This window comes from Chiloscyllium plagiosum, unplaced genomic scaffold, assembly GCF_037043375.1.
Source record: "Chiloscyllium plagiosum isolate Xiang-an unplaced genomic scaffold, Cpla_swu_hap1 HiC_scaffold_18, whole genome shotgun sequence".
Taxonomy (NCBI): Eukaryota; Metazoa; Chordata; class Chondrichthyes; order Orectolobiformes; family Hemiscylliidae; genus Chiloscyllium; species Chiloscyllium plagiosum.
Window position 1 is genome coordinate 1,008,437 of NW_028270156.1, and position 24,064 is coordinate 1,032,500.

A 24,064-nucleotide genomic window follows, 5' to 3' on the forward strand; every position below is an offset into this window, starting at 1 on the left:
GCTGCCTCACAGCGCCTGAGACCCGGGTTCGATTCCCGACTCAGGCGACTGACTGTGTGGAGTTTGCACGTTCTCCCCGTGTCTGCGTGGGTTTCCTCCGGGTGCTCCGGTTTCCTCCCACAGTCCAAAGATGTGCAGGGTCAGGTGAATTGGCCATGCTAAATTGCCCGTAGTGTTAGGTAAGGGGTAAATGTAGGGGTGGTTTGCACTTCGGCGGGTCGGTGTGGACTTGTTGGGCCGAAGGGCCTGTTTCCACACTGTAATCTAATCTAATCTAATCTAATCTAATCTAAGCGCCCATGCCTGGGCATTTTGAGCTTTTCGCCCTCAGTCACAGATACCATGCTCACACACTGATGACTTGCTGTGCCATTGAGCACAGACTTACAGTCAGGAAGTTCATCATGTTGTCCTCAGGTCTCAGTTCAGTAAAGATGGAGAACCATTGTCCAAGGTCCTGCTCATGGGTTGTCAGAGTCAGGATCCTCTCAACACAAGGGGTGAGGAGGGCATCCATCCTGACTCTTTTGGCCATTCTATAGGCTGTTTTCCTCCTGGAATGAGAGAGAGTTGGACATTATGGGAGATTAAAGTAGGTGGCACAGCTGTTACAGTTAGCATGGGTGGGGAGGTGTCCCGAGAGAGTGAATGGGCAGCTCAGTGGGCACACAGGATTAGTGAAGTTGGGGGAAGGGGTAGGGTGGAATGGGTGAGGGTGAGTGAGGGAGGTCGGTGCAGGAGCAGGGATAGAGTGGGGGTGAGGTATTAGAGAGAAAATAGTGACACTTAACCCTGATGGAGAGGAAAAGGTCATCGACCGTTTACCTACAGGATTGGGTATCCTTTCAGATGCTGAGACTGCACTCACCTGGGTGAGAACCACAGACCAGACTGGCATGGTCTCATAGAACATAGAACATAGAAGAATACAGCGCAGTACAGGCCCTTGGGCCCTCGATGTTGCGCCGATCCAAGCCCACCTAAACTACACTAACCCACTATCCTCCATATACCTATCCAATGCCCTCTTAAATGCCCATAAAGAGGGAGAGTCCACCACTGTTACTGGCAGGGCATTCCATGAATTAACAACTCGCTGAGTGAAGAACCTACCCCTAACATCAGTCCTATATCTACCCCCCCTTAATTTAAAGCTATGCCCCCTTGTAATACCCGACTCAATACGCTGGAAAAGGTTCATACTATCGACCCTATCTAACCCCCTAATCATCTTGTACACCTCAATCAAGTCACCCCTAAACCTTCTTTTCTCTAGTGAAAACAGCCCCAAGTGCCTCAGTCTTTCCTCATACGATTTTCCTTCCATACCAGGCAACATCCTGGTAAACCTCCTCTGCACCCGTTCCAATGCCTCCACATCCTTCCTATAGTATGGCGACCAAAACTGCACACAATATTCCAGATGCGGCCGTACCAGAGTCTTATACAACTGCATCATGACCTCAGGACTCCGGAACTCAATTCCTCTACCAATAAAAGCCAGTACGCCATATGCCTTCCTCACAGCACTATTTACCTGGGTGGCAACTTTCAGAGATCTGTGTACATGGACACCAAGATCCCTCTGCTCATCCACACTACCAAGTATCCGACCATTAGCCCAGTACCCCATCTTTTTGTTATTCTTCCCAAAGTGAATCACCTCGCACTTAGCTACATTGAATTCCATCTGCCACCTTTCTGCCCAGCTCGTGTCATGGCCTTCTCTCCTGGTCCTGAGGAAAAGGAAGTCCCATCTCTGCACCACCCTGTCCGGCAGGAGCTCCATGGGGCATCAATATTCCCCTGTCTGCCACGTCTCAGGAAGACATCAGGAGTAGAGCAGGGCAGCTCTATGCTGACTGTGATTGTCACGGAGCAGAGTGGGCTTTTCAACGTGGCATAGGTATGCAGGATATTGGTGAATGCTGGGATAGCCACTGAGTGGCGAATTGTCCTGGGAAGGATGTATGGTGAGGTGGGGCAGAACCTGGATGCAAGAGACAAGTGTGGGCTAGGTAGTTACTGAGGTGGGGTTGTTAAAATACTCACTAGGCTATGTCTCCAGAGCATCGCAACCAAGATTCAGGCTTGATTTGGAGATGCCGGTGTTGGACTGGGGTGTACAAAGTTAAAAATGACACTACGCCAGGTTATAGTCCAAAAGGTTTAATTGGAAGCACTAGCTTTCGGAGCGACGCTCCTTCATCAGGTGATAGTGGAGGGCTCAATCGTAACACAGAATTTATAGCAAAAATTTTGCAGTGTGATGTAACTGAAATTATACATTGAAAAATTGATTGTCTGTAAAGCCTTTCATCTGATCTATCTGTTCTTTCTATCTGTTCTAACAGACAATCAATTTTTCAATGTATAATTTCAGTTACATCACACTGCAAAATCTTTGCTATAAATTCTGTGTTACAATCGAGCCCTCCACAATCACCTGATGAGGGAGCATCGCTACAAAAGCTAGTGTGCTTCCAAGATTCAGGCTGGCAGTGTCTTGGATATTAATCTTAAATTCCTGGATATCCTTCGGCTGTCTCCTTTGACTGAATATCTACAGGGATTCCTCGAATTGTATAAGTATTTGCATTTGTCTTTGGGTGTGTGACAGTATTCACAGGAGATTCATGTGGTGCCAATATTTGCCAGGATGTTGATATTTGCACAAGATCCACATTGTGTGTCAGCATTTGGACATGGTCCCTGGCTGCATTAAGACACGGCTGCTGGAATTTATCAATGTTTGCAGATAATCCCAAGGATTAAAGTTATCTATTCAGGGATGGGAGCTACAGTAATCAAAATGCTAAGACTCCTATAATCTGCATGTTATTCAGCAACTAATGGGTGCAGTCATTGCTGGAGGAGCAGGAGGTAGTCTGGCAATATTCAAGCTGTCAGCAACATTGCATCAGTGATAGCACATTCTGTCGTCATCTCCTCTGATTGTAGTCGATAATTGAGTAGCATGACAGAACAAGGTTAAAACACTGATCATAGTGACATGGACATCCGAGAGATTTGTGGAGCTTTTAATGTGATGTCAAATTATATGATTTACAGGCTTCAGTCATTTTAAATGTAAATACTTGAAAATGTGTATGATTGGCACTGATCATGGCTCACATGTGAAATGGGAAATGAACCTCTCTAGTTCCCACTACTGTGGGAATTAATGTCTAGTACAGAAATTCATCCTCCCAAGGAAATTCACCTGCTTCTGCTGAGATTCAACTCCCTTTTCCTGGAAATTTCCTGTACTCCCCTCACCTGGGGAAATTTTCCTGTTTTGGAAATCTATGTACTCCTTGCTTAAAATTACCATCTGCTGAAATTATCTAATTTCCTGTATGTAACTTTACCCCTGTCCATACTCATTCACTGTCTCTATGTTCATCAGCTCCACCATCACCACATGGTCATTCACTGTCTCCCCAGACAATAAACTTCCTCTCCACACTGCCACATACACCCACTATCATTTCCAGTCTTCTTCTGGCTTATTTCCAACAATCTCCTTCAAAGCAGCCTCCACCACATTGCCAAGGGCAATAAATGATGGCCCACCAGTAATCCCATGAGTTATTAAAAGGTGTGTAGCTGATATCTATTTGACATTTTAAATGAGTATGATGTGACATTTCAAGAGCAGCAGATAGAAAGTTTTGACAACATTACTGACAAGAGTGACTGAGTTACAATTCTCCATGTTTAAGAAAATACTTTTATATACCTTTTGTGACCTTAGGATGTACCAGAGTACTTTATAACTAATGGAGTGATGTTGAAATGTAATACCCATATTTGTACATGAAATACAGCAGCCAATGTGCACAACATGCCCCCACACAACAATCCCAATAGGTACTGATTAAGGGATCAATAGTGGCCAATACGGGTAGATATCCTCTTTTTCTCTTCAACCAGAGCTGTGAATGTTTTCACATTAACCTGAGAGGGCAGGTGTCAATTTAATTTTTAACATAGAATATAGAACATTGCAGTGCAGTACAGGCCCTTCAGCCCTTGATGTTGTGCTGACCTGTGAAATTAATCTGATGCCCATCTCACCTACACCGTTCCTTTACCCATATGTATGTCCGATGCCCATTTAAATCCCCTTAACGTCAGCGAGTTTACTACTGTTACAGGCAGGCTGTTCCACACCCCTACTACTTTCTGAGTAAAGAAACTACCCCTGACATCTGTCCGAAATCTATTACCCCTCAATTTTAAGCTATGTCCTCTCGTGCTAGCCATCACCATCTGCGGAAAAAGGATCTCACTATCCACTCTATCTAACCCTCTGATTATCTTATATGTCTCGATTATGTCACCTCTCAACCTTCTTCTCTCCAATGAGTTCTCTGGTTGAAGAGAAAAAGAGGATATCTACCCGTATTGGCCACTATTGATCCCTTAATTAGTAGCTATTGGGATTATTGTTTGTGGGCATGTTGTGCACAGATCTTTGAAAGTTGCCACCCAGGTAAATAGTGCGGTGAAGAAGGCATATGGCGTACTGGCTTTTATTGGTAGAGGAATTGAGTTCCGGAGTACTGAGGTCATGTTGCAGTTGTATAAGACTCTGGTGCGGCCGCATCTGGAATATTGTGTGCAGTTTTGGTCGCCATACTATAGGAAGGATGTGGAGGCACTGGAACGGGTGCAGAGGAGGTTTACCAGGATGTTGCCTGGTATGGTAGGAAGATCGTATGAGTAAAGGCTGAGGCACTTGGGGCTGTTTTCATTGGAGAAAAGAAGGTTTAGGGGTAACTTGATAGAGGTGTACAAGATGATTAGGGGTTTAGATAGGGTTGACCATGAGAACCTTTTTCCACGTATGGAGTCAGCTATTACAAGGGGGCATAGCTTTAAATTAAGGGGGGGTAGGTATAAGACAGATGTTAGGGGTAGGTTCTTTACTCAGCGAGTCGTGAGTTCATGGAATGCCCTGCCAGTAGCAGTGGTGGACTCTCCCTCATTATGGGCATTTAAGCGGGCATTGGATAGGCATATGGAGGATAGTGGGCTAGTGTAGGTTAGTTGGGCTTGGATTGGCGCAACATCGAGGGCCGAAGGGCCTGTACTGCGCTGTATTCTTCTATGTTCTATGTTCTAAAACAGCCTCAGAGACCTCAGCCTTTCCTCGTACAACCTTCCTTCCATACCAGGCAACATCCTGGTAAATCTCCTCTGAACCCTTTCCAAAGCTTCCACATCCTTCCTATAATGTGGCGACCAGAACTGTACACAATACTCCAGGTGCGGCCACACCAGTGTCTTGTACAGCTGAAGCATGACCTCGTGGCTCCAAAACTCAATCTCCCTCCCAATAAATGCCAACACATCATATGCCTTCTTAACAACCTTATCAACCTGTGTAGCAAGTTTCAGAGATTTATGTGCCTGGACACCGAGATCTCTCTGTTCATCTACACTGCCAAGATGTTTACCATTAGCCCAGTACTCTGCATTCCTGTTACTTCTTTTGAAGTGAACTACCTCACACTTTTCTGCATTAAGTTCCATTTGCTGCTTCTCAGCCCAGCTCTGCATCTTATCTATGTCCCTCTGTAACCCACAACATCCTTTGGCACTATCCACAACTCTGCCTACCTTAGTGTCGTTCGCAAATTTACTAACCCATCCTTCTACGCCCATCTCCAGGTCATTTATAAAAATTTTTAATCTGAACATACTGCACTGGGATGTTATCCACAAAGTTTGGTCTCTGTATTTCTGCAGCAGGACTTGAACTCTCAAATTTATGACTGCTAAGTAAAATTATTACCATTCAGCCAAGGCTTGACACTGAAAGTAAAGCAGTTAAAGTTTTTACCCCTTGCTGCATGCCCAACATTGTCCATTGCTGTCTTCAGCAGATTCACCATACCCTTCACCAGATGCTTTTTCTGGTAACAGCAGCCCCATCAAGCAGTGATTCTTAAAGTAAATTACTGCTGATGCTGGAATCTGAAACTAAAAGAGAAAACGCTGGAAAGTCTCAGCAGGTTTGGCAGCATCTGTAAGGAGGGAAAAGAGTTGACGTTTCGAGTCTAACTGACCCTTTGTCAAAGCTGACAAAGCTTTGACAAAGGGTCAGTTAGACTTGAAACGTCAGCTCTTTTCTCTCCTTACAGATGCTGCCAGACAAGCAGTGATTCATGTTCAGCATCTGTTTCAGCTTATCTCAATTATGCAAAATGAATTGGTGTCACTCAGTGAATGATGAAGGGTGTAGTTTATCTGACCAGGTCAGAGAATTGCTGAGCAATGTTATTACAAATAGTAATGGAGTAGTCCTTTACATTGAAGCAATATTTAGTGTACTGGTTGGCAACATTGGTTAACAGAAGTGTTGTGTCAGTTTTAATACCTGTTCATTTTTGATACGAAAAGAATTATTAATACCAAAAATGAGTTAAGTTAAAAATCTGCAGTCTTTCTTTTGATTGTGATTATAATGCATCTGCTATGCAGTAAAATGCATGCTCCCTGGGTGCTGCCCGAACTGCTGTGCTCTTCCAGCACCACTAATCCAGAATATGCAGTACAATGACTTATTTCAATCTATGGTTTAAATACAAAAAAAAATTGAAGTTTGATTAAAAATGCTAGTTTATCCCAAGTTATGCTTTCTAAAGCTGTTGAATAAAATGTTTAATAACCCCTCTGCTGTAGGTGTGAAGGAAGTGCTTAACCAGCTTCATACTGCCTGTTGGTCTGTCGTTTAGGATTTTTATACAACTCTGTTTTCACAGGTGGCTATAATAGCGGGCAACTTTGAATTGGCTGAATTTATCAAGAACCACAAAGAAACAGATGTTGGTGAGTCAAACATCAAATAAGGCACAAGCCAGTCATGATGCAGACACTTGTACCTTTCATTTGTAACTTTAGAGTGACAATTTATTTTAAAATAAGGGATTGTCCATTACGTCTGTGGATTAGCTCCTGGACAAAGTTGCAGCTTAGAGTTCCAGATGGAGTAAGGATGGACTTCCTTGGACCTGCAGTGGGCTGTAACCCAGAAATTGTGCCCAGAACATGCTCAACATTGTGGTGGGTGGGATTTGCTGGGGTGAAGTGATACCCAGGTTAACCCAAATGTAAAAGATCCCACAACTGAGCAGTGTCATCAAAAGTAGACCGTAAGGTGTCGGAGCAGAAGTAGACCATTTGGCTTGTTGAGACGGCTCCCCCATTCAATGAGGTCATGGCTGATCGGAAAATCCTTAACGCCACTTTCCTGCCTTTTCCCCTTGATTAAAAATCTGTTTGTCTCAGCCTTTGAATTACCCAGCCTACTTAATTACCCAGCTTCGACAGTCCTCCGTGGTAAAGGATTCCACAGATTCACTCCCCTCTGAGAGAAGAAATTCCTCCTCATCTCTGAACTAAATGGGCGACCCCTTCTCCTGAGATGATGCCCCCTGGTGCTAAACTCTCCCACAAGGGGAAACACCCTGTACACATCTACCCTGTCAAGTCCTCTATGAATATTGTACGTTTCAATAAGGTCATCTCTCATGCTTCTAAACTCCAATGAGTACATGCCCAATCTACTCAACTTCTCCTCATAAGACAGTCCCTCCATTCCTTGGATCAGCTGACTGAACCTTCTCTGTAATGCCTCCACTGCTGGTGTATATTTCCTTCGATAAAGATCCCAAAACTGTTCACAGTATTCCAGCTGGAAGGTGCCTTGCATAGTTTTAGTAAAACCTCCCCACTTTTACATACCATTCCCTTTTAAATAAAGGTCAACATTTCATTTGCCTTCCCAATGACCTGCTGAACTTGGATGCTGACTTTTTGTGATTCATACACGAGAATTCCCAAATCCCTCTGCTCTGTAGATTTCCGCACCCTTTCTCTATTTAAATAATATTCAGGTCTTCTGTTCTACCTGACAAAGTGCATAATTTCACATGTTTCCATAATATATTCTACTGACCAAGTTCTTTCCCCACTTTCTTAACCTGTTGATATCCCTCCACAGACTCTTTCTGTCATCGTCATACTTGCCATCCCCCCACCCCCTTATTCCTGCATCATCCATAAACTTGGTGATAGTACATTCACCTCCCTCCAAGTCATATGTTGTGAACAACTGTCACCCCAGCGTTGACCCCCATGGCACACCACCACACAAGTTGCCATCTGAAAAACGCCTCCTTTATCCCAACTTTCTGACCATAAAACCTAAGAAATAGGAACAGAATGAGGCCATTTGGCCCTTCAAGCCTGCTCCACCATTCAATAGGATATTGGCTGTCTTGACATTCCTCATGTCCATTTTCCAGTCCAGATGTGGTCTTACCAGCCCCTTGTACAGTTACAGTAAGACTTCCCCACTGTTATACTCCAACCCCTTTGAAATAAGGGTCAACATTTCATTATGGGCGGCACGGTGGATAATGGGCGGCATGGTGCCTCACAACACCAGGGACCCGATTCCAGCCTCGGGCGACTGTGTGGAGTTTGCACATTCTCCCCCTGTCTGCATTGGTTTCCTCCGGGTGCTCCGGTTTCCTCCGGGTGCTCCGGTTTCCTCCCATGGTCCAAAGATGTACAGGTCAGGTGAACTGGCCATGCTAAATTGCCTGTAGTGTTATGTGCATTAGTCAGGGGTAAATGTAGGGGAAGGTGTTTGAGTGGGTTGCTCCTCTTCGGAGGGTCGGTGTGGACTTGTTGGGCCGAAGGGCCTGTTTCCACATTGTAGGGAATCTAATCTAAAAAAGCATTTCATTAACTTCCCTGATTCCCTGTGTGCTAGCTTTCTGTGTTTCATGCACTATTACCCCAAGTCACTTTGTGTTGCAGCTTTCTGGAGTTTTTCTTCACTTAAATAATATTTTGTATTTTTTTGTTCTCCCCTCCAAACCAAAGAACTTCACATCTTCCCACATTATTTGTCATTTGCTGTCTTTCATCTCCCCGTCTTCTATTTGTTAGCCAAACCTCTATCCATGCTGGTTTATATTTCCAACACCAGACACTCTTACCTTATTAAGGAGGTTTATGTGCGGTACCTGATCAAATGCTTTTTGTAAATTCAAATATTTTGCATCCACTACTTCCCCTTTATCGACCTTGCTTTCTCCACCCTCAAAGAATTCTGATAATTTTGTCCAGCTTGATTTCTCCTTCATGAAGCCATGCTGACTCTGCTTGGTTATATTTTGTATTTCTAAATCTCTGCTACATACTTTGTTATTGACTTGAACCTGTTCAATGGGCCTCAAGATGTCTGAGTTAAATTAATTTAAACTCAGATGTTTTCAAGTATTTGATGCAGCTTGACAACAGGTCACAATTTTATGTAAATCAGTTGATTGCATTTGAATCCATTTAATTTGAATTTAAAATAATTACGGCATTATCAAGAGAAGCAGATCTGAATGAGACTTCAGTGGAGACCTCGTCACTCGAGCTCTAGGTCGGTCATTAACAGTGTCAAGATGTATATTTGCCTGAAATTCCGGACAACATAAGAAGCTCTGTAAGTGGAAATGCACTGTGTGACCTGGCCACGGTGACAGGGTTTGGGGGAGAACCTGTTCTTGGAAATTGACTTTTCAAATAACTTGCTGTATCTTAGAAACTTGTGCACAAGTGGCTTTGGGTGTAATTCATTTTCATGTGAAGTTCCAGAATCTTTTAAGCTATTTCAGGTGATACTGCCCAGATGGAGCAAATTCTGGGTGGAAAACATACCTAAAATCCAGGCCATTTCAGGCACTGTAATTATTCAGTCACAACAGACAAAATCACTGAACAAAAACTATTAAACTTTTTCCCGGTATGTTCCAACTCTTGATTCTGTTCTCAGAACCAAACGACTGAAAGTAACTGATTTGTTGTATGATGTAAATGTTATTCTCTATTTTTCTGCTCTTCTGTTTGGTGTGGATTTTGTTTGTGTTGAAAGAGGGATGATGATTGTTAGATGGGCAGTTGTGATCAACCATTGAACCCAGCAGCAGGAAGTTGAATAGCTGCTGATTATTGACTCACATTACTTTGATCTGTTGATTATGTTGATGAGGTTATTGTTTACAATAAGAGGATTTCAGATGCCATTTCAGTTTGACTTGGATGACATCATATTGGTCAGCACCATTCGTGACTTCTCAGACAGAGGAACAGTCCATGGTCAAATGCAACATGGACAGTATCCAGGCTTGGGCTGACAAGTGGCAAGTAAAGTTGGTGCCACACAAATGCCAGGCTAACAAGTGAGAATCTAACAATTGCCCCTTGATGTTCAATGGCATTTTCATCACTGAATTCCCCACTATCACCTTCCCTCGGTTACAGTTGACCAGGCCTGAGCTGGACTAACCTGAGAAACACAGCAATAATAAGAGCAGGCCACAATGAGGAATCCTGCAGCGAGTAACACACCTCCTGACTCCCCAAACTGTGCCCACCATCTACAACGCACAAGTCAGGAGTGTGATGGAATACTCCCCACTTGACTGGGTGGGGGCAACTCCAACAACATTCAAGAAGCTCGACACCATCCAGGACAAAGCAGCCCCTGCCTGATTGGCACCACATCCACAAACACCCACTCCCTCCACCACTGACACTCAGTAGCAGCAGTGTGTACTATCTACAAGATGCACTGCAGAAATTCACCAAAGATCCTCAGACAGCACCTTCCTAACCACGACAAACAGCAGTGGTCCCAAAACAGATCCTTGTGGCACACCACTAGTAATCGGACTCCAGGCTGAATATTTTCCATCAACCACCACTCGCTGCCTTCTTACAGAAAGCCAGTTTCTAATCCAAACTGCTAAATCACCCTCAATCCCATGTCTCTGCATTTTCTCCAACAGCCTACCATGTGGAACCTTATCAAAAGCTTTATTAAAGTCCATGTATACCATGTTAACTGTCCTACCCTCATCTACATGCTTGGTCACCTTCTCAAAAAACTCAATGAGGTTTGTGAGACATGACATGCCCTTGACGAAACCATGTTGACTATCTCCAATCAAATTGTTGCTTGCGAGATGATTATAAATCCTATCTCTCATAATCCTGTCCAAAACCTTTCTTCCAACAGACATAGGGCTCTCTGGTCTATAATTACCTGGGTATCTCTACTGCCCTTCTTGAACAAGGGCACAATATTTGCAATCCTTCAGTCCTCTGGTACCAAACCTGTAGACAATGACGACTCAAAGATCAAAGCCAAAGGCTACAACACCTCTTCCTGAGCTTCCCAGAGAATCCTCGGATAAATCCCATCTGGCCTAGAGACTCCTTCTAGAATTAATAACACCTGTGTATATCTAACCTCCATCCTTTCTAGTCTAAGATCCTTTCTAGTCTAATATCTCGTATCTCATTTTTCTCCTCGACAATATTCTCCTTTTCCTGAGTAAACACTGATGAGAAATATTCATTTAGCGCCTCTCTGATCTCCACAGGGCCCACACATAACTTCCCACTTCTGTCTTTGATTGGCCCTATTCCTACCCTAGTCATCCTTTTATTCCTCACATACCTATAGAAAGCTTTAGGGTTCTCCTTTATTCTGTTTGCTGAAGACTGCTCGTGTCCTCTCTTTGCTCTTCTTAACTCTCTCTTTAAATCCTTCCTCGCTGATCTGTAACTCTCCATCGCCTCATCTGAACCATCTTGCCTCATCAACACACAAGCCTCCTTCTTCTTCTTCGTAACAAGAGATGCAATTTCTGTAGTAAACCACGGTTCCCTTACCTTATCACTTCCTCCCCTGACAGGGACATACCTATCAAGGACACGCAATATCTGTTCCTTAAACCAGCTCCACATTTCAATTGTCTGCATCCCCTGCATTTTGCTACCCCATTCTCTGCATCCTAATTCTTGCCTAATCGCATTATAATTGCCCTTGCCCCATTGATAACTCTTGACCTGTGGCATGTACCGATCCCTTTCCATCGCTAAACTAAACGTAACTGAATTATGGTCACCCTCTCCAAAGTGCTCACCTACAACTAAATCAAACACCTGACTAAGCACCAGATCCAGTGTGGCCTCCCCTCTTGTCACCCTTCGACATACTGTGTCAGGAAACCCTCCTGTACACATTGGACAAAAACTCGTCCATCTGACATACTAGAGTTATAGCATTTCCAGGCAATGTTGGGGAAGTTAAAGTCTCCCATAATGACCACCCTGTTCCTTTCACTCCTACCCAGAATAATTTCGCCAATCCCCTCTTCCACCTCCCTGAAACTCTGCGGACGCCTATAAAAAACTCCCAGCAGTGCGACCTCTCCTCTCCTGTTCCTGACCTCAGCCCACACTACCTCAGTAGACGGGTGCTTGTCAAAAGTTCTTTCAGCCACCGTTATACTATCCTTGACTAACAAGGCCAATCTTTTACCATTTTCCCTGATCTTGATGCAAGATCTAAACCCTGGAACCTGCAACATCCATCCCTCACCCTACTCTATCCATGTCTCCAAAATGGCCGCAACATTGAAGTCCCAGGGACCTATCCATGCTTCAAGCTCACCTACGTTACTTCGGATACTTCTGGCGTTGACATAAACACACATCAAACCACTTTGCTGTCTGCCAGCACACTCCTGTGACTGTGAAATCCTGTCCCTGTCCTCCCTACTCTCATCCTCCTGTGCACTGCAACTACACCTCAGGTTCCCATCCCCGTGCTGAGCAAGTCTACACCCACCCGAATAGCACCAGCAAATTTCCCACCCAGGATATTAGTACCCCTCTGGTTCAAGTGAAGACTGTCCTGTTTGTACATGTCCCACCTTCCCCAGAATGAGCCCCAATTATCCAAGTACCTGAAACCCTCCCTCCTGCACCATCCTTGCAGCCACGTGTTCAGCTGATATCTCTCCCTGTTCCTTGCTGCACTATCACGTGGCACAGGTAACAAACCAGAGATAATAACTCTGTTTGTTCTAGCTCTCAGCTTCCACCCTAGCCCCCTGAAATCCTGCCTTACATCCCTATCCCTCTTTCTACCTATGTTGTTGGTACCTACATGGACCACGACTTGAGGTTGGTCACCTTTTCCCTTCAAGACCCCAAAGATACAATTTGAGACATCATGGACCCTCTGTCATTTCCGCCATTTACAAACGGTCCCCACCACCAGAGATATATTCCCCTCCCCACCCCTTTCTGCCTTCCGCAAAGACCGTTCCCTCCGTGATTACCTGGTCAGGCCCACGCCCCCCCAACATCCCACCTTCCCATCCTGGCACCTTCCCCTGCCACCGCAGGAATTGCAAAACCTGCGCCCACACCTCCTCCCTCACCTCCATCCAAGGTCCCAAAGGAGCCTTCCACATCCATCAAAGTTTTACCTGCACATCCACCAATATCATTTATTGTATCCGTTGCTCCCGATGTGGTCTCCTCTACATTGAGGAGACTGGATGCCTCCTAGCAGAGCGCTTTAGGGAACATCTCCGGGACACCCGCACCAATCAACCCCACCACCCTGTAGCCCAACATTTCAACTCCCCCTCCCACTCTGCCGAGGACGTGCAGGTCCTGGGCCTCCTCCATTGCTACTCACTCACCAACCGACGGCTGGAGGAACAACGCCTCATCTTCTGCCTCGGAACACTTCAACCCCAGGGCATCAATGTGAACTTCACCAGTTTCCCCATTTACCCTTCCCCCAGCTCAGTACCATCCCATGACCTGTCCAACCTGTCAATCTTCCTTCCCACCTATCAGCTCCACCCTCCTCGCTGACCTATCACCTCCATCCCCACCCCCACCCCCATCCACCTATTGCATTCTCAGCTACCTTCCCCCAGCCTCAACCCCTCCCATTTATCTCTTCACCCCCAAGGCTCCCTGCCTCATTCCTGATGAAGGGCTTATGCCTGAAATGTTGATTCTCCTGCTCCTCGGATGCTGCCTGACCTGCTGTGTTTTTCCAGGAACATACTCTTGACCAAAAGGATAAAAAGGCCTGAAGTGAAATTATACAGCTTGGAAAAAGTTTGTCTTGTTTACTTCATACTTGTTAACAATAACATTCAAAACCATTCAGCATTTGTACTGATTGCAGACCGAGTCTAAGGCTCTCTTGGGAAGGTTGAATTGGCATTGCCTTCTTGTGTCACAGTGATACAGACTTGCGATGAACTTATTCCCTTTCCCATTCCACCCGACACCAATTTCAGATTGGATGACAATTAGTCCCTTGTAGCTGCTGTGTTTCATGATTGGGTCTAATACACTTTCTTTGACCCTATTTACTGCAAAATGTGCTATTATTTAGTGTAGATTTTCTTTTTGAGGGTAATGGAAAGAGGAGGAAACATTTTTAATTAATCTGAAGCTTGTCTTGCAAATGGGTAAAATACAAAGAAGGATATGGAATATATACAAAAACAAAGATATTTAACAACTACTTGGGCTAAGAACTGCTCCAGACACTACCTGGGAAAGCAGGGGACGGGGAGAGACAAACCAGAACAACTGATTATTAAATCATTTTGAATTCAAAATTGACTTTCAAGTCACAAATTAAAATTGGAGCAGGGCCATTACACTTTTAAAAAAGGGGGAATCTTTGAAAGAAGCAGAGTAGCAATGTTAATGAACTGGAAATAAAATGCATTTTACTTGAAATGACGGGAGCAGCATTGGTTCAAAGAGGGGCTGGGACTGGGGCACAGAAATCGCTGCACAAACACAAGCTTTTCACAGTTAGTGCAATATAGCGCTCCATTCGCTCAAGAACATTTGGGAAAAGAAAACAAAAATCCCATGAAAAGGTTCAAATAAGTTACTGTACAATCAACACACAATGTTATGTACAACTGGCTACATTCAATACAGCTCAAATTGCATATCATCTTCATATATAAGCAGCTAACACTATTTACTGTTAGTAATATATATAATATTATATATATGTAAAAAAGAACCCACCCTTTTACAAAAGCTTAAATTTTAGGAATTCATTTGATGCACTGTTTCCTTGTCAAGAATGTGCACCCATTTGTAATCTGAATGAGAGAGACATAAAGACAACCAATGAGAGGCCTCTTCTGAAATTTTGACAAAACAATGCTTCCTAATACATATCGAAGCTTTGAGAAATTCAGCTCCTTGTCCTACAACAATATGGCACCAAAACAAAGAAACAAACGCCCAACAAATGACTTCTACATTCCCTTTCCTCAGGGTAACAAAGTGCAAAGCGACACTGAATGAGCCAAATCCATTCCTCTGAAAGGTTTGGCAGCATTGTCCATTTAGAAAGATCCATTTCTGAAACATTTAGCTTTGGGAACCGGAGACTGCTCTTCACTGTTCGGGGTATTGCAGGTGACCAGACTCCTTAAATGCGAGTTCTGCTGTAAATATCATTTCAGAGTTCTCTGAGGAAAGGAAATACAGGAACAAGGAGGAAAATAGTAAAGAGTGACAGAGAGGGGAAGGTATGATGTACTATACTGACAGCTTGCTGGCTCTGATCTGTCCATGTCCACAGAAACCAGCTCGACCACAACTAAACATGGCTTTTTGAGCATAGTCATATTTAGGCTCTATGTAGCCAATATCCAATAGTCATTCCAGCCCCTGCTCCAGATAGTGGCCAGGTATCCCATTATCTGAGGTGTAAGTGTATGTCATCGATGGAGAGTGTGTTTCATTCTGGCACATTCAAGAAATCCCAGATCAGAATGGTATCATCATGGGGACTACTGATGATCTGAAACCCATCAAACTGCAGTCGAAATACCCGGCCAGAATGCTCCAGCAAAATGCTTAGACACAAAGTACTTGCAGGGGCTCGAGGCTCAGGAGCAGCTTGCAAGTCTCACACTTTGATTTTGCCATCGTACGCTCCACTCACAATCCTCTTGTAGTCAAATCAAATGCATCGTACTAATTCCTCGTGGCCTTCTGAAACCCTCAGACGGGCGATACATTCTGTGTCCCACAACCTGATGGTAATGTCTGAGGAACCATTGACAACCAAGTGGTCCTGATACTGAAGGCACGCTACTCCACGCTTACCATAACATACGTTATGATTTACTGGAGCATACATTTTATAAAAGTGAAAGCTTTGTTTTAAAACATCTCATCAAACATAATTATCTTTGCACAAGCAGTTACCTGTAAGTATTGCTTCAATGGTTTGTGTATATTGAAAACTGGCAACGAGAATATAACATTGTCATGGCGAAAGCTGAGATTCTGCCCTGTTTTATTTCCTCTATCTCTCCCCTTGAGAAAGGGGAGCAGCTGCTTGTGTTTTATCTGGTTGAGACGCGAGGTGTGCAGTCACACAGAGTTGGTGTCTTGTTTGTGTTTAGGTGTATATTTTGTAATGCTTTAATTTAAAGACCTGTTTTGAGGTCCTGTGCCCAGTATGTCACTGCAAAGGAATGTTTTCAGTTGTCAGCTGTAGAACCACATAGCAGGAATGTGAGGATCTGAGGACTAAGGAGCTGTTTTGACATTGGCTGTGCTCTGTGAGTATGATTTCTGCTCACAACTGTGGACCATGTTAAGGGACAGTACGACTGATGCTCTGGGAGCGCTGGGAGGCGATGATTGTATCATGTAATTATGTTTACAACCTCTGAACCCTGCCTACCTTCCAGTGGAAATAAGTATGTGTGCCTTGACAGTTCAGAAAGACTGTTACAAATATACAGAAAATTGTTTATCAGTTCAAGCTTTTAACGTGGAATGTCCTTAATAAATTACTTCAGTTACAGAAAACAGAGCAGCACAGTGGTTAGCACTGCTGCCTCATGGCGCCAGGGACCTAGGTTCAATTCCAGCCTTGGGCAACTGTCTGGAGTTTGCTCATTCTCCCCGTGTCTGCGTGGGTTTCCTCCGGGTGCTCCGGTTTCCTCCCACAGTCCAAAGATGTTCAGGTCAGGTGAATTGGCCATGCTAAATTGCTTCTAGTGTTAGGTGCATTAGTCAGAGGGAAATGCAGTGGAATGGGTCAGGGTGGGTTGCTCTTTGGAGGGTTGGTGTGGACTTGTTGGGTCGAAGGGCTTGTTTCCACACTCTAGGGAATGTAATCTAATACATCATACATGAAGCTGGAGAATTACTTCTTGTTTGCAAAAGCTGAAGAAGGGCAGTGTCTGTGGGGACTGACTGTGGGCAGTGACTGTGGGCAGTGACTGTGGGCAGTGTCTGTGGGGAGTGACTGTGGGGAGTGTCTGGGCAGTGTCTGTGGGGAGTGACTGTGGGGAGTGACTGTGGAGAGTGTGGGGTGTGTCTGCGGGGATTGTCTGTGGAGAGTGTGGGGTGTGTCTGCGGGGATTGTCAGTGAGGTCTGTGGTGTGTGTCTGCGGGGATTGTCTGTGGGGAGTGTGGGGTGTGTCTGCAGGATTGCCTGTGGGGAGTGTGGGGTGTGTCTGCGGGGAATGACTGTGGGGAATGTGGGGTATGTCTGCAGGGAGTGACTGTGGGAAGTGTGGGGTGTGTCTACGGGGAGTGACTGTGGGGAGTGTGGGGTGTGTCTGCGGGGATTGTCTGTGGGGAGTGTGGGGTGTGTCTGCGGGGAGTGACTGTGGGGAATGTGGGCTATGTCTGCGGGGATTGGCTGTGGGGAGTGTGGGTGTGTCTACGGGGATTGTCTGTGAGGACTGTGGTGTGTGTCTGCGGGGATTGTCTGTGGGGAGTGTGGGGTGTGTCTGCGGAGATTGTCTGTGGGGTGTGTCTGCGGGGAGTGACTGTGAGGAACGTGGGGTATGTCTGTGGGGAGTGTGGGGTGTGTCTACGGGGATTGTCTGTGGGGAGTGTGGGGCATTTCTACAGGGATTGTATGTGGGGAGTGTGGGGTATGTCTGCGGGGAGTGACTGTGGGGAGTGTGGGGTGTGTCTATGGGGATTGTCTGTGGGGAGTGTGGGGTGTGTCTGCGGGGAGTGACTGTGGGGGATGTGGGGTGCGTCTGCGGGGATTGTCTGTGGGAATGTGGGGTGCGTCTGCGGGGATTGTCTGTGGGGAGTGTGGAGTGTGTCTGTGGGGAGTGTGGGGTGCGTCTGCGGGGATTGTCTGTGGGGAGTGTGGGGTGTGTCTGCAGGGATTGTCTGTGGGGAGTGTGGAGTGCGTCTGCGGGGATTGTCTGTGGGGAGTGTGGGGTGTGTCTGCGGGGATTGTCTGTGGGGAGTGTGGGGTGTGTCTGTGGGGATTGTCTGTGGGGAGTGTGGGGTGTGTCTGCGGAGAGTGACTGTGGGGAATGTGGGGTATGTCTGCGGGGAGTGACTGTGGGGAATGTGGGGTGTGTCTGCGGGGATTGTCTGTGGGGAGTGTGGGGTGTGTCTGTGGGGATTGTCTGTGGGGAATGTGGGGTGTGTCTGTGGGGAGTGTGGGGTGCGTCTGCGGGGATTGTCTGTGGGGAATGTGGGGTGTGTCTGCGGGGATTGTCTCTGGGGAGTGTGGGGTGTGTCTGCGGGGAGTGTCTGTGGGGAGTGTGTGGTGCGTCTGCGGGGATTGTCTGTGGGGGGTGTGGGGTGTGTCTGCAGGGATTGTCTGTGGAGAGTGTGGAGTGCGTCTGCCTGGATTGTCTGTGGGGAATGTGGAGTGCGTCTGCGGGGATTGTCTGTGGGGAGTGTGGGGTGCGTCTGCGGGGATTGTCTGTGGGGAATGTGGGGTGTGTCTGCGGGGATTGTCTCTGGGGAGTGTGGGGTGTGTCTGCGGGGAGTGTCTGTGGGGAGTGTGTGGTGCGTCTGCGGGGATTGTCTGTGGGGGGTGTGGGGTGTGTCTGCAGGGATTGTCTGTGGAGAGTGTGGAGTGCGTCTGCCTGGATTGTCTGTGGGGAATGTGGAGTGCGTCTGCGGGGATTGTCTGTGGGGAGTGTGGGGTGCGTCTGCGGGGATTGTCTGTGGGGAATGTGGGGTGTGTCTGCGGGGATTGTCTCTGGGGAGTGTGGGGTGTGTCTGCGGGGATTGTCTGTGGGGAGTGTCCGTGGACAGTTTGCGGATGAAGGGTTATTGTTGGTGGTAATATGTATCGACCAATACAAAACCGGTCACATTTTATTGATCGTCTGTCTATCTCACCTGATTTTCAGTCCATTTGTCTTCAGTGGAAGAGCATATCAGAGTATTCTCATGGGGAGACCGGTGACATCACCCCAATTTGAATGTAACCCGATTATCTGATGAAAATCAATAAGTTTGCTGAAAACATCTTGAGGTGCCATGTATGTTTGTGAGGTCGGTCAGTTTGTTTGTGATGTCAGGTTTAATTACCATCGTCCAGATGACCATCGGGCTGTTTTCTCAGTAGAGAGAGACAGTTGGTGATGAGTTTAACCTGAGGGTCACGAGGTTGAGACAGAGGGATCTCCATGGTAATCTGAGCCAGAGTTGAACCCTTGCAGTTCCCAGCCATTCAGCCCACTGAGCTAAATCAGCCCTAATGGCTATCACAAAGTCACTGACTGTCATTGGAGTAATCACATTGGAAAAGAACTATCACTTTGTGAGCTCGCATTGTATCCTTTTTGCAAATATATTTATACATGACTTACATTAGATATTTGCTTACATTTAAAATAACTGGATGTTATTAGTTCAAGTGTTTAATTATACAATCAGAATCCTCCATTTAAACTCACTTTTTATGGATTCTTGCAAAATCAAAGCATGTACAAATGTATGGACAATGAACAAAGAGCAGGAGTAGGCCATTCAGCCCTTCGAATCTGCTCCATCATTTCAATACAATCCGGGCTGATCCGAATACTCCAAGTTCCCACCAATCCCTGGTCAACATTCACCTTCACCATACTTTCCAAGAATCTATCTTCCTCTGTCTTAAGAAGATTCAAAACTCAGAGGATTTTCCCTTCCTGTCCTGTGGTGTCATAGCAGTAAAGATGGGATGATGTGGTGGGAATTACAAAATCACATTCTCAATGTTGACAAAAGATTTTCCAATTTTTGCCTGAAGCTGTAAATGATGACTTCCTCGTCTTATACTGAGTGCTGTATCTGCGTCTCATTGAAGCTCCCGCCTGACTTATTTATTGGGCATTTCCAATTCTCTTCTCCTTCCCTGGCTTGCTTCACATGGTAGGGATTCTATGATTCTATGAATGGCATCATGGTCGGCACAGACATGTTGGGCCGAAGGGCCTGTTCCTGTGCTGTACTGTTCTGTGTTTCAATCAGTAAGTTACCTCTTACTCTTTTAAGATCTGCTGGTAATTATTTGCCAGATCTGAAAGTGTCCGTAGCAAGAAAAGCAGAGTGAAAGAGCAATGACCTTTCCTGTATTGCAGCTGTCACTACAGCTTACAGATATCTGGCGGCCATGAAGGTGCTATATGAATGCAACTGTTTCTTTCAAAGATCTGAGCATTTTGCTGTGGACACATAACTTGAAGCAATAAATTATACTCTTACCTTCAGAAGCACAATTCTTATTTGATATTTTAGATGCTCAACATACATTGGGGCAGCAAGGTACCCGGGTTCAATCCCACCCACGGGTGACTCTCTGTGTGGAGTTTTCACATTCTCCCCGTGTCTGCGTGGGTTTCCTCTGGGTGCTCCGGTTTCCTCCCACAGTCCAAAGGTGTACAGGTTGGGGTGGATTGGCCACGCTAAAATTGCTTAAAGTGTTCAGGGATATGCAGGCTAGATGGGTTAGGCATGGGAGATGGGGTGGGTTGTAGGCTAGAGGTGGTTGTCTGGGTGGGAGGGGTGTGGATTTGTTGAATAGCCTGTTTCCACACTGCAGAGATTCTCTGATTGAATTTGCTTTTATTATTTAAATCCTGGTTGATTGTTACGTATGATCAGTAATCTTACTGCAGAAACCTCAATCTGCACCCTGAAGACCCGTCGTACAGTTTCTCACAGTTTGTAACTGAAGGCCGGATTATCCTGTTTGGTCATCAGGGAGTCGGCCTAACATTCCCACATCCTCCGTGTAAATGATCAGTGGTTCTGGGCAAACCTTTGAGTCAATTCTTCTCCCGGGTGAGCAACACCAGGTTTTGTCCATTTGCAATTAGCACTTTTCCAGTCAAAGAGCAGATATCCGGCGAGCAGATATCTTACAGTATTCGTGATAAAAAGATAAGTCCATTCATCAGAAGGGAAATGAAAATAACAATTCCGCTGAGTTTGTAAAGCCTGAACGGTCCCTGTCTCTTAGCTGATCCTTCAGTAATCCATTTAGTCTCCCAACATTTTTGTTATTCACAAATTCCGATTTCTCCAGTTTGCTTTTCCTTTCCTGTTCAGAAGATGTTACCACTCGCCTGGGGTTTCTCGCTGACACTTTGCCCCCTCCTGTGTCCCCCCCACCTCAGTGAGGTCTGTGGGAAGTTTGGCACCTCCAGCCTCTCCTCAGTCACATGGACACAGGCGCTGATTACATAGAATCTACAAATAGGGATGTGAAAGCTGACCCAGTTTAACCACTCAACCTTGTTTCTAACAGTGACCTTAGCAGCTGACTCTGAAGCCAGTTCTGGAGATCTATATCCTGGATATTCACTGAGATTGGGAGAAAGTCAGGACTGCAGATGTGGTCTCCTCTACATTGGGGAGACAGGATGCCAACTCACGGAACGTTTCAGGGACATCTCTGGGACACATGCATTAAACAACCCCACCACCCCGTGGCCGAACACTTCAACTCCCCCTCCCATCCATCAAGGTCATGCAAGTCGTGGGCCTCCTCCACCGCCAGACTCAAGCTACCTGACGCCTGGAGGAAGAACGTCTCATCTTCTGCTCTGGGACCCTTGATCCACATGGCATCAACATTGACTTCACCAGTTTCCTCATCCCCCACTGCCCCTCACCCCCCAACCACCTCATCCCAGATCCAACCCTCCAACTCAGCACCGCCCTCATGAACTGTCCCATCTTCCTTCCCACCTGCTCCCTCCCCCACCTCCATCTCCTATTACCTTCCCAGCTATCTTCCCCCCCCAGCCCCACACCTACCCTCCTATTTATCTCTCTGCCGCCGTCCTGCCCACTCCACATTCCTGATGAGGGGCTTATGCCTGAAACATCGACTCTCCTGCTCCTCGGATGCTGTCCGACCGATTGTGCTTTTCCAGCACCACCCTGTTTGATTATTCACTGAGATTACTGAGTGAGGGGTCAGGGGTGAGGGGTCAGGGGTGAGGGGTCAGAATGCAATGATGGGCCACAGTTTGATTTCCATGTCATGTTTATCATTGATAAACCTGAATTGGGTATCATTGTTTCCACAGAGCTACCTGAGTGACCAGGAAAGTTATTGTCCTTAAAAGGACCATGCAATATCACAGCAACCCACAGCCATCTGCACTCTGGGGTCACACTGTCCCTCGACCCGGCCAGTTTAGTTGCTGGTGTCTCTCACTGACTGTTACAGTGAGACACAGTCAGTATGAGAAGGGGATTAAACACAAGGCAGTGAGGAAGATAACATTAATCCCCCTCAGCTTCCCAGCCCGTGAGCGTGTGCCTGGCAGGAGCTGGTGTGGTCTGGCCGGAATACTGACACCATCCTGGGGAATGGAGGGGGGGTTCCTGTCATTGCCTTGAGGTTAATCCTGATGTTTTCTTCTGGCTCTCAGCTGATTCCGTTTGTTTGATGGGATCAGTTTCCAAACGGATTGAGCTGCCATGGGCTGTACTACCTCTACCCTTGGCCCAGGTTTGTGAGGGTCTTCACATGCTTGGGGTGGGGGTGGGCGGAGGTGTGTGGGTCTATGTGTGTGTGTGGGTGTATGTGTGTGTGTGTGGATGGGTTGGTTTGTGTGTGGGTGGGTGTGAGTGGGTGTGTGTGTGGGTGGGTGTGCATGTGTGGGTGTGTGTGTGGGTGTGTGTGTGGGTGGGTGGGTGTGTGTGTGGGCGGGTTGGTGTGTGGATGTGTGTGTGTGGGGATGGTTGGGTGTGTGGGTGAGTGTGTGTGGGTGTGGGTGTGGATGGGTATGTGTGTGTGTGTGTGGGTGGGTTGGTGTGTGTGTGGGTAGGTGGGTGTGTGTGTGTGGGTGGGTGCGTGTGTGTGTGTGGGTGTGTGTGTGTGTGGGTGGGTGCGTGTGTGTGTGGGTGCATTGGTGTGTGTGTGTGTGTGTGGGTGGGTGCGTGTGTGTGGATGGGTGGGTCGGTGTGTGTGTGGGTGTATGTGTGATTAGGTGGGTTGGTGTGTGTATGTGTGTGTGTGTGGGTGGGTGCATGTGTGTGTGTGAATGGGTGGGTTGATGTGTGTGTGGGTTGGTGTGTGTGTGGGTGGGTTGGTGTGTATGTGTGTGGGTGGGTTGGTGTGTGTGTGTGGGTGGGTTGGTGTGTGTGTGTGGTTGGGTTGGTGTGTGTGTGGATGGGTGGGTGTGTGTTTGTGGGTGGGTTGGTGTGTGTGTGTGGGGGAGGGGGTTTCTGGGGGGACGAAGGTGTGGGTGGGGATGGGGTGTGTGTGTGTATGGGTGTTAATGAAGGGGGAGGAGATGTGGGTGGGGGTGTGGAAATGTGTGTGTGTGTGTGGGTGCCTGGGTGGAGGATGGTGTGGATGGAGGGTATGGGGTTTGTGTATGGGTGTCTGTGAGGGGGGTGGAGGTGTGGGTGGGTATGGGTCTGTGGGGGAGAATGTGTAAGCTGTTGTGTTTCGGTCTGCGCACACACAGCCCCTGCCTGTCCCCTGCTGCTGTCGCTGTGGCTCTGATCTTGGTTTGGGTTTGGTAAAGTTCCATGACTCTCTGTCCTCAGTGTCTACACAGAGCGACAGGCACGTTGTATCATTCACTACACCAAGAGAAGGGTTTGAGTTTAGTGGCAGCACCCTGTACAGCTCCAGTCCTGCAGGATATTGAAGTGTGTCAGTGCTGGGATCTGCAGTAATTTTTCTGTCTCTAATCCATTGGAAATATCTGGGGGTGGGGGTGGGGGAGTGAGGGGAACGGTTGTTTCCAACAGCAGCCAGGGGCAGGGTCTCAATCTGAGCCTCCCCACAGTAACAGGCCCAGACCGTCCCACTCACTCAGTCGGGCGTCAGTCTGTCCCACTCACTCAGTCGGGGTCAGTCTGTCCCACTCACTCAGTCGGGGTCAGTCTGTCCCTC

At 46.6% G+C, this 24,064-nt stretch overlaps 1 protein-coding gene across 7 annotated transcripts in view; it reads left to right on the forward strand.

The window, feature by feature from the left end:
- The window catches only part of LOC122557603 (SH3 and multiple ankyrin repeat domains protein 2-like), a 1,564,835-nt gene that overhangs the window by 431,993 nt on the left and 1,108,778 nt on the right, over positions 1–24,064 (forward strand). For all 7 annotated transcript variants that reach the window (XM_087996234.1, XM_087996235.1, XM_087996236.1 and 4 more), the window contains one exon: positions 6,774–6,840. In XM_087996234.1, the coding sequence (XP_087852360.1) occupies positions 6,774–6,840 (67 nt within the window). The remainder of the gene's footprint in view (positions 1–6,773; positions 6,841–24,064) is intronic.